The following is a 13,536-nucleotide window of genomic DNA, read 5'->3' as shown; positions in this document are numbered from 1 at the left end:
AGTACAAATACATGTGACACATTCACATAATATATTATTTATATTACATTCAGTCTCATTCTTTTTAAATTTAAATTTAAAGATTTTTGGTGAATCATAACTTTCAGTCTGAGCATTCAGCTAAAGTTCTCAGGGGGGGCTGGGTGTTCCACCACAACAACAATACATGGCCCTCCTCCCCAGCTCTTTAGAACAGTGTTCCCCAAGCAATGGCTCCGGGGCAACATGTTACACACCAACCCCTTGGATGGTTCTCCCAGTGGCTTCAAAAGCAGGTAGGTTTTTTTCTGGAGGCTCCTGTAGGCTGCAAAACCACACAGGGGCTACCCAATAGCCAACCATGAATCTTATTTGGCATCCCCAGAACCTTTTTTTTCCTGCTTGTGTTGCTTACCAACACTTTTTCCATTTGAATGTGGCTCATATGTGTAAAAGGTTGGGGCCCCCTGCTCTAGAATATGGCCTACAAGTTAAAATCCAGGGTTTATAATCACCTCCACAAGAATGGTTTGTATCACGGTGTCCTTGCGAGTTGGCTGGGATGGGTCAAAAGGTCCATCACATGAGGCTCCAATGTGAGTGGTCTCTGCTGAAACAGTAAAACTGATCTCACCTGCAAAAAAAATGGGAGAATGTTTTAGTGGGGTCTGTTAGGATAATACAGCAGGACATAGTGAACTTGGAAAGATTTGCACCTAGTGATAAAGCAATAATGTTCCATGAGTAAGAGCCTCTGCTTCCTGAGCAAATACATTTGTCCTGCACGACATTCTGGGGTACTGCTTGGAAATCGGCCGAGGGCTTTAATGTCACATTGACCTGGTAACACAGAAACAAAACCGCTGTGATCAGCCAAGACACGACCGAAGCTTAGATCTGAGGAGATTCATAGTCAGGAGATATCTGGGCTAGGAGAAGGGCAGATAGGCAGTCAGTACAAACACAGGGATGGACATATAAGCCTTATTTATGGCTGCAAGCATGTTTGAACTACAATGGGTTACACATTCTAGGGCTATTCATTAAGGGTTCTTTGCAGTTCCGCATAGTTGCACTCAGCAACATTGCTCCTTCTGATGAATGCGCTAATAGTAGCGGTTGACGCGGGGAAACCGCAGAGCTACTGCCACCCTGAATGCGATGGTAATTTTATGATGCCCACAGTAGGTTGCATCAAAAGCCCCAGGCTTGCACCATGACAATCACCCACTAATGCTTTTTTTTTTCTACCACCACACACTCTAGAAAGAGAGATCTTTTCCCGAAAAGAGACAATAGGCACAGGAACGTTCTGCTACAGCAAATTAGAGGCCTCAATTGTGCGTCTGTTGGCATTGTACAAGAGTACAGGGTCAGACTGTGGGGGTGATGGGCCCAGCGGGGCTCCCGCCCCAGGGGCCCTGCAGGTGCCCACACCGCACCGCCCCCCCCGTAGGGGCCCCCTAACCCCCCTTGCAGAGCTCCCCACGCATAAATTTTAACGCATCAGGGGAGGAGCTGTCGGGTAGCGGGATCGCAGGTAAGGGACGGGTCTGGGCTGCCGGGGCCCACCAGGATTTTTCCCAGTGTCCCGGCTGCCCAGTCCGACCCTGGTTATGACCACCTACTGTAAAACATTATTGTCCCAGTCAGGACATTTTGAAAAGACCCAGTAAATAATTCAGTACCTTGACACATTCCTTCAAATAGTTGGAGACAAATGCGTTCATCATTAGGATCTCCTCTCTGGTTAGGGAATAAGGTAAAGAGAGTTCCACAAAGAAGGGCAGGAATGAAGTGAAGTTGGCCGAGTATTTGGTCATCCCAAAGCCTTCATTCTCAGACACACAGAACATGGAGCCTTGCCACTTGGTGATGGTGTCTGGCACTGTTCCAGTTATTGTACTTTGGCCGTATGAACTAATGGAGAGATGAAGGGATTATCTAAAGCTTCATATTCATCTTTCTAAGTGAAGGAGTAGGTACAGTATGTTTGACTAGATGTATTCAGACACCAGTAGAAAGAGGTGTGTAGAAAAAGGGTGTGATCCAGGGTGTGGAATGCAGTGATATGGTCAGTGGGACACAGAATAGGCATCTTGCAGGACAGCTATGGGGTGATTTTGTTTTTTCAAGTCTCCAGTTTAAAAAAGGAGGTTCTAGTTAACTTTCATCAAAACACAGATGACACCACCAAAGGGTAGGAGAGATGCTCATGAAACTGGGGTGGAGGGGGGTCCAAAATATTGTTCAATTTGGGAGCTTTTCTGGCCTTGTTCTGCCATTGTAAATTTATGACAGACCATGTAGGAGAAGTTAAAAGTTTCCCCATTAATGGCGTGACTAAACATTAAACATTCTCAGTGGGGTCCCTCAGGGTTCTGTACTGGGTCCACTTTTGTTTAACTTGTTCATAAATGACTTAGGGGAGGGTATTATGAGTAATGTATCAGTGTTTGCAGATGACACAAAACTCTGCAGACCAGTCAATTCTATCCAGGATGTGACATCCCTGCAGCAGGATCTTGACCAACTGGCAATCTGGGCAGCTAAGTGGCAGATGAGATTTAATGTGGATAAATGTAAGGTCATGCACCTGGGATGTAAAAATATGCCCCCACTTATACCCTTAATGGGACTGCACTAGGCAAATCCATAATGGAGAAGGACCTTGGAGTCCTTGTAGATAATAAACTTGGCTGTAGCAAGCAATGCCAGGCAGCAGCTGCAAGGACAAACAAGGTTTTGAGCTGTATTAAAAGGGGTATAGATTCACGGGAGGAGGGGGTTATTCTTCCCCTTTACAGAGCGCTGGTAAGGCCCCATCTAGAATATGCTGTTCAGTTTTGGTCTCCAGTGCTCTAATGTTTTATTTACCAGTAGGTCCTTCCAACGGACACGAGGGCACCCACTCCGTTTAGAAGAAGGGAGGTTCCATCTAAATATTCCCAAAGGATTTATTACAGTGAGAGCTGTGAAGTTGTGGAATTCCCTCCCCGAATCAGTCGTACTGGCTGATACATTATATAGCTTTAAGAAGGGGCTGGGTGGATTCTTAGCAAGTGAGGGAATACAGGGGTTATGGGAGATAGCTCTCAGTACAAGTGAGGGAATACAGGGGTAGGGGGGATAGCTCTCAGTACAAGTGAGGGAATACAGGGGTAGGGGAGATAGCTCTCAGTACAAGTGAGGGAATACAGGGGTAGGGGAGATAGCTCTCAGTACAAGTGAGGGAATACAGGGGTAGGGGGGATAGCTCTCAGTACAAGTGAGGGAATACAGGGGTAGGGGAGATAGCTCTCAGTACAAGTGAGGGAATACAGGGGTAGGGGAGATAGCTCTCAGTACAAGTGAGGGAATACAGGGGTAGGGGAGATAGCTCTCAGTACAAGTGAGGGAATACAGGGGTAGGGGGGATAGCTCTCAGTACAAGTGAGGGAATACAGGGGTAGGGGAGATAGCTCTCAGTACAAGTGAGGGAATACAGGGGTAGGGGGGATAGCTCTCAGTACAAGTGAGGGAATACAGGGGTAGGGGGGATAGCTCTCAGTACAAGTGAGGGAATACAGGGGTAGGGGGGATAGCTCTCAGTACAAGTGAGGGAATACAGTGTTATGGGAGATAGCTCTCAGTACAAGTGAGTGAATACAGGGGTAGGGGAGATAGCTCTCAGTACAAGTTGCCCCAGGGACTGGTCTGATTGCCATCTTGGAGTCAGGAGGGAATTTTTTCCCCTCTGCGGCAAATTAGAGAGGCTTCAGATGGGGTTTTTTGCCTTCCTCTGGATCAACTAGTAGTTAGGCAGGTTATATATAGGCATTATGGTTGAACGTGATGGGCGTATGTCTTTTTTCAACCCAACTTACTATGTTACTATGTAAGATAAACTCACTCAACAGATACCATCTGCCACATAAAGGTCTCCGAGAAGTTTTGCCTCAAGGTATTGACATTGCCTGGATAAGGAAAGAATCAGATGATTTCAGAGCATTTCCAAGAGTTATTCACAGTCAGTCCTTAATTAAATGAAATGAGAATATTACCATTAGAAGCAGATGTTCCAAAGGCTGGTACTGAATCCATCACACTTTTCCTCGTCACTGAAAGCTTTGTCTCCATCCCGCACACTACCGGCTTTCTTATCCTACTGCTTGTCCCCAAAACCAGGCCAACTCTCTAAAGTAAGAGAAAAGCAAAGTTGTATTTCTTACCAGCGCTGGCATTTAGCAAAGCTAACAGTCACATTCTCCACTGTGTTGGGGGTATATCACCATGGTATTTCATAGCAACAATTACATTGAAAAATGCATAGTATGAGCAAACTACCCAGCCTTACTCCTAAAACTGAAAAGGGATCTACTAGCCTTAAGGAAATATAATCTCTCCTGGTTCGGTCGCATCACAGCAGTAAAGATGACACTGTTCGGGGAGTGGCCAGCAACTCCATGTGAGAAGTCGCACTTTGGACGAGCTCCGCTTCCAGGGCCCGAATATCCTGATATAAAAATACCCCAGCGAACCAACACGGACCCTCACCACAAACACTGGGAAGTGCTACCCCAGAGGAACCTGATGGGTCAAAATAAAGCACAAAAAAGAACCTCAGAAACGGCCGCAAGGCTGGAGAAATTTTCCCGCGACAGCAAGAAAGGACAAGATGGCGACCAGAGAGCAGGCCCAGAGTCTGTACCAGAGGCCAGCAAGGAACAAGAGCAGCAATCACCTACATTGCTGGATGTGATCGCGGAAATTAAGTCCACCAAAGAGGTCTGTAGCACGCTAATAAATGCCAAAACTGATGAAATCAAGCTAGACCTATCTATAATCAGACAAGACTTCCAACGACTGCGGGAGCGCACCACAGCCACAGAGCAGCGCCTTAGTGAGCTGGAAGATGCCTGCGCCCCAGTACAACAAACACTGCAGAACCTTGGCAAAGATGTGCAAAGCTGCCTCGCAAAAACCGACGATCTGGAGAATAGGCTAAGGCGGAACAACTTACGCATGGTCGGTTTCCCGGAGAGAGCCGAGGGCACAACACCGGAGGAATTCGTCACAACGTGGCTCCTAAGTAACTTCGACAGGAATAAACTGTCAGGAGCCTTCGCTATAGAACGGGCACATAGAGTACCGGCGAAACCCCCTCCACCAGGCGCACCGCCGAGACCCCTCCTGGCACGCGTACTGAACGCGATCGACAGAGACTCTATACTGCGTATGGCAAGGGAGAAGAGCACCCTGCAATACCAAGCCAGCAAAATCTCCATCTACGCCGACTTTTCCTCTGAGGTGCAAAAGCTTCGAGCCAAGTTCCAGGACGCCAAGCGGAGACTCCGGGCAGAGAACATCCAATACGCCATGTTTTATCCAGCGCGTCTCCGGGTAACAGCCAACGGCACCATCCTGTTCTTCACCTCGCCGCAGGAGCTGAACCACTGGCTCGACTCGAGAAACACCGCACCCTAACAGCCTGCCACCATAGATCCAGATGTTCGTGATCCCGGTCGCCCAGCGTTCACAGCCTCCTGGTGCTACCCTGCTTGGTCTCCAACCCGCCATAACTACACGGCCTGATAGACAACCGCACTATGGACACGTAACTATGCATAATATGAACAATACGTATACACAAAGTCTTTTGAAATGTTTGTATAACTTTGAGTAGTAATGCTGGGGTAAAAATGATCCCAAACCCTGGTTGGGGAGCCCATGGGCGGAACACTCCTAACTCCTCTCTCACGGCCCGTAAAGGCCAGGCTGCATAGCCACCCCCCTCACGACCATACTCGACCGTGTACACTATAAAGTACTAAGCTAAGCCGGCTGCAGGCGACAGCCGAAGGTTTTGGTTACTGTTGGGTAAAGTTCCACCTTGATTCCGAATGGTGGAAAGGGAGGGTCAGGGCAAGTTAAGCGCTGTTGCGCTCTCAAGGGTTTTGGTTGTTAAGCGTTGTAAATGCTCAGGAAATAATAATAACTTGGCACTGGTACAAAGGCAGGGGGCTAAGCCCACAGAAACACTCTTTGGCTTACAGCACCAACAGTTAGCAAATGGCAGTTAACGTTATTTCTTGGAATGTGCGTGGCCTCAACAGCCCCATCAAGCGTAAACTAGTATTAGATCACTTAAAGCGTAACAATGTGCAACATTGCCCTCCTGCAAGAAACCCACCTGGTAGGCAGCAAAACAATGGCGCTAAGGCGCCCCTGGATAGGATGGGCATACCATTCCTCCTACTCAGTATACTCAGCGGGAGTGTCAATTCTTGTACACAAACAAGTACCCTTCAAACTAGAAAACTTAAGCATTGACCAAAAAGGCCAATTTATCTTCCTCCACTGTAAAGTTGGGCAGCACGAGCTAATCATAGCAAATGTGTATATTCCCCCCCCCTACTCAGATAACTGCGTCAAGTTATGGGCGGATTACTCCGCAAAGTATCCCCACGCTCTGAACTTACTAGCAGGGGATTTCAACACAGTCCTAACCCTAGAGGTTGATCGCCTACGAAGAGTAGGCGTGAACACAGTAGAACCTGTTACTAATCTAGGGCACTTAATGGAGGAACTGTCTATGACTGAGGTATGGAGGCACCAACACCCCCATGAGAAACAGTTTTCCTGCTTCTCAGCCTCTCATCTGGTATTATCAAGACTAGACATGATGTTTGCCAATGCAAGTCTTCTCCCCAAAATAACACAAACCAAATACTTGCCTAGGGGTATATCAGATCATGCACCAATGCAGGCGGCCCTATTAATTATAAACCCCCCAGCAGCCACCCGATGGTCTATAAACCCAGTCTGGTTTCACATACTAAGAAATCAAACAGAGCTTGACGAGGAAATTCTCGAGTTTTTCCAAATAAATAATGGAATTGCCGATACCCTTACGGTATGGGAAACTTTTAAAGCATATGTCAGAGGTACCTTGAACTCCCAAATCAAGGCCCACAAAAAAAATACCAGGGCGGCAGTGGTTGAAACTGAGAGTAAAATAGAGCAGATGGAATGCCAGGCCACTCAAAACCCTACAGAAAGCAACCTAAAATTGCTGCAACAGTGGCAGGAGGTATACGCCAAACAGCAATGGGAAATAGCGCAGCACAAGCTCTTCTTTTCCAAAATCAACACATTTGTCCATGGGGAACGGGCGGGTAAGCTGCTGGCATATATGGTAAAGAACCAATCTAGCCCACCAGCGATAACTATGCTAAAAGATAATAATGGCCAAGCCCAGTCCGACCCCGAGATGGTCAAAGATATAATATCCTCATTCTACAAGGACCTATACTCGACCAAGCTCCTAGCCTCCCAAGAAAATATCAAAAACTATTTGGCAGCCTTAAAGCTACCAAAGCTGAACAGTGACTATAAAGATTTCCTAGAACTGCCTATTACAACGGAGGAAATTGCAGAAGCAATAGACTCCTTTCCCCTAGGGAAAGCCCCGGGAGCTGATGGAATCCCGATAGAGCTCTACAAAAGGCACTCCAAATCTCTCTCCCCAATACTCCAAAAAGTATACGCAGAAGCCCTCCGGGTGGGCACTCTCCCCCCCTCAATGTATGAAGCGGCAATAGCTCTCCTGGCCAAACCGGGAAAGGACCCCCAACTGAGTGAATCCTATCGCCCAATCTCACTGCTGACGGCAGATGTTAAAATCCTTGCCAAAGCGCTGGCCAGGAGACTGGCAAAGGTGATAAAATATTTGGTAGGGGAAGACCAAACTGGCTTTATCCCCGAGAAAACGACTGCACTAAACCTGAGAAGGTTATTTTTAAATATGTCAATAACGCACACAAACAGTACTACCAGGGCAGTGGCCGCTTTGGACATTGCAAAAGCATTTGATACAGTTGAGTGGCCATTTCTATGGGAGGTTTTGAATGCAAACGGTATCGGCCCAAACTTTGTAGCATATGTTAAGCTCCTATATAACAAGCCTACCGCAGCACTAAGGGTGAACTCCGATCTAACTAAGCCATTTGATCTGTCCAGGGGAACCAGGCAAGGGTGTCCCCTATCTCCCCTATTGTTTGCATTGGCCATCGAGCCGTTTGCGGTCAGACAACACCATCAGCTGGTTGGGCTTCAGGTGGCAAATAAGCTGGAAAAAATACAGTTGTATGCCGACGACACGCTAGTGTATTTGGGGTATAGGGGCCCCTCACTTGATATTCTTATCTCCCTTACCACCCAGTTCGCCAGGGTCTCTGGTTTATGCGTTAGCCCATCTAAATCAGTTCTGTTTCTGTTGGATCCACTCAGACAGGGGGAAAACTTAGAGAAATGTCCGCTACAAGTGGTCCAGGAATTCACGTATCTGGGCATACAAATAGCAAACCCCTTGTCCATGTACTATGATTTGAATATCCGACCTCTCCTAACGTGGGTCCAAACTAAGGCTGAGGCATGGGCGACACTCCCCCTAGGACCAATGGGACGCATTCAACTGACTAAGATGATAATAACTCCTAAAGTTCAGTATGCGCTATGGCACTCCCCAATTTGGGTAACAAAAAAGTTTTTCAATGCGCTTGATAAAATCCTAAAACAATTCATCTGGGGGAAAAGCCGTAGTAGACTCGCAGTGGAAACCCTGCAACTACCGCAGGGCTCTGGTGGACTAGCCTTTCCCAATATGTCTCTCTACTTCTTCTTATCAGCACAACTGTCACATTGTAGGCAAATGGTGGAACACACTGCCGAAAAGAGTATATACCACCTGTGGAGGGCGGTGACCCCAACACAACCCAACCCCCTTAGGGGGTTACTTGCGAAAGGCCCCGTTGATTAAAGGCACTAAGAATAACTCCCTCCTGGTCTTACACCAGAAAATCTGGCGGACTGCACACCAGATGATGAACAATAGGGTAACGCACCCCCAAACCCCAATCTTTAGTAACCCGGAGTTCCCCTCCCTAAGAACCTCCCAACCCCACCCAGTGTGGCTCGAGCAAGATGTATGTACAGTGGGGAATGTGTGGGGGAGAAAGGGCATGATCCAATTCAGAACTCTCCAAATACAGTATGGAATCCCCAGATCCCAATGGCTAATGTATAATGGTATCGCCACAGCACTAAGGAAGCGAAACAGTACCCAGAGAATAGAAATTGGAATCTCGGATATAGCTATGGCCATAACTGATAGTAAGTGTAAGGGGCTTATATCTAATCTCTACAAGAAACTACTAAAGCTAAAGGTCCAGGCCAACTCTAGTAAATCACTAGCTAAATGGGAAAAGGATATCCCCACGCTGAATGATTCCCAATGGCAACAAGCACTCAAAACCCCAGTGCAAGTGTCCCTAAACTACAAGTATAGACTACTGCAGCTCTATATCATCCACAGGGCCTATTTGACCAAAAGTAGACTACACAGAATGGATGCTAGCATTTCCCCCATGTGTAATAGATGTGGGCAAGAGGAAGGCACTCTCATCCATACGTTATGGTCTTGTGCAAAACTGAATGCATACTGGGCTGAAGTCCTAGGCACCCTCACACACTTACTACAATACCCCGTTCCAAGGTCACCTGAAATATGCCTACTAGGTATAACAACCCCACTAAAACTGCATATACCAGATTTACAATTCCTGCAAAAAGTGCTTTTTATAGCTAGGAAGGGAATCACAAGGCTCTGGAAATGCTCCGACCCTCCAAAATACTGCCAATGGTATAGCGCAGTGGGTGACCTGTGCAAGGTTGAGAAAGCAGCAAGTATTAAAAATGGAACCTATAATAAATACTGTGCTACATGGAATAAATAGAAAAACGCGCACATCTTAATGCCTTAAAAGCCTGTGTGAAACAGCCTACTGCTTATGTATCTTAATGTAATGCCTCGTAGTTTATCTGTTGTACTACGCCTATGTGATAGAAGCTGTTAAAATCAAAACAAATGTCCAATGTACCTATGTAATGCTATGTATGTTTCTCAATAAAATTTTACCTGAGCAAAAAAAAAAAAATGATGACACTGTTCCCTAAGATTTTATATCTCTTCCGGGTCCTCCCCATACATTTCCCAGAGAGAACAGCTGAAGCCTACAAAAAGCAATCATGAGCTTCATATGGATGGACAAGAAGCCCAGAATCAGGCTAGCCATTATGAGTAAACCTAAACCAATAGGAGGCCTAGGAGTACCACACATCTTCAGATACTACTTAGCAGCATGACTGACAGAACAAGTTATAACTCACAGGTTGCCGCATATGCCTTGGCTAGAAATGGAAAACACATTACTGGAACCTCTCTCCTTAGACCTAGTGGTATGGATCCCTGCTAGAGAAAGGATAGGGGTGATACTTCCAACCACTAACCAGTGGTTAGTCTGGTAAGTTAGGGACAAATACAGAGAGAAATACCACCTCTCCTCACAAAAATCCAAGAGGTGCTCCTTTGTCGGTAACACCCGATTCCCTCCAGGCACAGACCTGAAGGCACTCCTCCCCTGGGTACAAGCTAAGGTTTACCTTTGTTCAACTCTGGCCCCCGACCGCGAAGTTCACCCCTTTCAGAATATACAACAGACATTTCAAATCCCTGGGCAGCAATTCTTTAGATACTTACAGATCCGCCACTTCATCACACAAACATACCACCGGGAGAAGGAACCCAACCCAAAGACAACATATTTTGAACACCTGTGCACCAACACAGATCAACACCCACCTCATCTCCTTACTTTACAATAACTTATCAACAGAAACCACCACCCCAATCCAGCCCTACATGACAAAGGGAGAAACAGACCAACAAGATATCGCCCCCTCTCAATGGCAACTAATATGGGACAAGGCCAGAACAACATCAATCTGCACCACAGCGACGGAAAAAACATATAAGCTGATTTACAGATGGTATTACACTCCCACTAGGCTCTCCAAACTGTCAGGAAACTCCTCTACCCCCCTCTGCTTTGCCGGCTGCGGCGAAAGAGGCACCCTATTCCACATGTGGTGGAATTGCAAGGTGGTTAAGGAATTCTGGGAAATGGTGGCAAAAACCCTCTCAACCATCTTCAAATTTAGAATCAACCCTGAGCCACTATCCTACCTCCTGGGCATGCCAATCAGAGCATTAAAGTCCCCAGACAACAACAGACTAGCCACCCACATACTCACAGCAGCAAAGACACTCTGAGCAGCTAATTGGAAAATGGCCACCCTACCAACACAACAACTACTCGTAATCAAGGTGAAATAGATCAGAACAATGGAGGCAATAAGGGCACAAGTACAGGGGAAGAGCTATGATCACGAGCGCCTGTGGCTCCCCTGGATGGAGCTTGAAAGAGAGAAATTAGGACCCACATGAACCTCCCTCACAAGGGGCTGGGAGCCAGACCACCTACCCCACCCAAACCAGATCTCATCCAAGCCCTCCACAGATCCATAATACACGCCACCCGAATCCTACTCCGCAAACTACATATACAAGATGCATAGGAGGTGCACCAAAATACACCGAGAAGGGCCAAATGTTTGTTGCTTATTGCTTTATTTCTCTAATATTTCAATACGATTAAGAGAAAACCATGATGTTTACATTTATCAATGAATGTTGCGATATATTGACCATGTAAGTTTGAAAAACCAATAAAATTTATAAAACTCAAAAAGAAAAATGCATAGTATGGAGGTGGCGTTCTCACCCTCAGATTTTGATAGGTGTCCCCTTCTGTGCTACTGCTCACAGGCACATAGTACCTTCCTTTGCAAAACACTACAGTGTTGGGGTCCTCACAGGGAGGCTCTGGCCCCTCTACATTAAATCCTCCATAATTGTAGCCAAAGAGTGATAGATATGGTAAGGAATAATATACCTGAAAGACAGGAAAACAACGGCATTACACCAGAAGTTTATTCATCCAGATTCTGATGCATCAACTCCGGGTTTGCTATAGTAGGTGGGTACTGATCAGATCTAGCTCCCTGGGTGTAGGTAGTTCTTGGCACGGGTGTGTTGCCCAGTTTAAAAGGGATTCACAGAGGATTCTACCCCCTCCAAGATGGTTCATGATTGTCCAAACCTCAGTCTTGTTGACATAATGTAGGACATATAATAAAGCAGGCAGGGAGAGGTTTCTACCAACAGATGGGCATATTAGGCTTGTGCCTTAAAGGGGTTGTTCACCTTTGAGTTAAGTGGGTTTTTTTAGTCATTTTACGGTTTGTTCAACAGCTCTCCAGTTTGGAGTTTCAGCAGCTATCTGGTTGCTAGAGTCCAAATTACCTTAGCAACCAGAGAGTGCTTTGAATGAGCAGCCCTATTGGGTTTATTTAATGGTTAAATGATTCCCTTTTCTCTGTAATAATAAAACAGTACCTGTACTTGATCCCAACTAAGATATAATTACCCCTTATTGGGGCAGAACAGCCCTATTGGGTTTATTTAATGGTTAAATGATTCCCTTTTCTCTGTAATAATAAAACAGTACCTGTACTTGATCCCAACTAAGATATAATTACCCCTTATTGGGGGCAGAACAGCCCTATTGGGTTTATTTAATGGTTAAATGATTCCCTTTTCTCTGTAATAATAAAACAGTACCTGTACTTGATCCCAACTAAAGGTCCCCATACACGGGCCGATTCTAGCTGCTGATATCGGTCCCTTAGACCGATTCGGCAGCTAATCGGCCTGTGTATGGGCACTACTGACGGGACTGCCCGACCAATATCTGGCCTGAAATCCACCAGATCTGGATTGGGCAGGTTTAAAAATCTAGTCTAACCGGGGACCGCATCGGCTCGTTGATGCAGTTCCCGGACCGACTTTGCCTATACCCGTCGTTATAATTCGATCATTTGGCCCCAGGGCCAATCGCCCGCCGTAGGTGGGGGATATGTGGAGAAGATCAGCTCGCTTGGCGCCATCACCAAGTGATCGGATCTTAAGGTGTATGGGGAACATTAGATATAATGAATCCTTACTGGAGCCAAAACAATCCTATTGGGTTTATTTAATGATTGAATTATCCTATTGGGTTTATTTAATGATTGAATTATACTTTTTAGTAGACTTAAGATATGGAGATCCAAATTGCAGAAGGACGAGTGATGAGTGAATCTGTCCTGTTTCACCGAAAAATTCTCACAACGCGGAAATTATGTACCAATTTTTTTTTACGTACAGGGCAAGGCAGTCACCGTCTCCACTGTTCTCAAATGAGTAAGGTTCATAGAACTTACACCAGAAGCAGAGAGCGATTCATATGGGTTGATGAGTAAGAGACTGGAATCAATGACTTTAACTCCACAGAGGGAACCCGGAGCAGCTGACAAATTCAGGCTAATATTTGAGGCCGGAGGCCCTAGATCTTCTGAAAAACTAAGGGAAACCTGGAGAATCAAGAACAAAGAACTTAATGTCAGTCCTGTTATCAAACTGCACTTTATATAAAATATTTACCTTATGCAAGTGTAGAATAAAATGGTAACTGCCTTTACAATATCAGTAAAGTTCCCAAACTGCACAAAGTATATACTTGGAGTTAATTCCCTTAACTACCTCTTGTGAAAAACAAAGTCATACACAGCTCTAAA

The 13,536-nt window shown here is 45.9% G+C and overlaps 1 protein-coding gene across 2 annotated transcripts in view; it reads right to left on the bottom strand.

Annotated features, from left to right (window-relative positions):
- Positions 1–13,536, bottom strand: part of ovos2 — a 41,318-nt gene that overhangs the window by 15,971 nt on the left and 11,811 nt on the right. For both annotated transcript variants that reach the window (XM_004919362.4, XM_002941625.5), the window contains exons 16-22: positions 13,183–13,332; positions 11,643–11,813; positions 4,023–4,155; positions 3,872–3,935; positions 1,668–1,899; positions 696–819; positions 495–613 (exon numbers count right to left, since the gene is read on the bottom strand). In XM_004919362.4, coding sequence (XP_004919419.2) covers positions 495–613; positions 696–819; positions 1,668–1,899; positions 3,872–3,935; positions 4,023–4,155; positions 11,643–11,813; positions 13,183–13,332 — 993 coding nt within the window. The remainder of the gene's footprint in view (positions 1–494; positions 614–695; positions 820–1,667; positions 1,900–3,871; positions 3,936–4,022; positions 4,156–11,642; positions 11,814–13,182; positions 13,333–13,536) is intronic.

This window comes from Xenopus tropicalis, chromosome 7, assembly GCF_000004195.4.
Source record: "Xenopus tropicalis strain Nigerian chromosome 7, UCB_Xtro_10.0, whole genome shotgun sequence".
Classification (NCBI taxonomy): domain Eukaryota; kingdom Metazoa; phylum Chordata; class Amphibia; order Anura; family Pipidae; genus Xenopus; species Xenopus tropicalis.
This window is presented reverse-complemented; position numbering and strand designations above follow the sequence as displayed.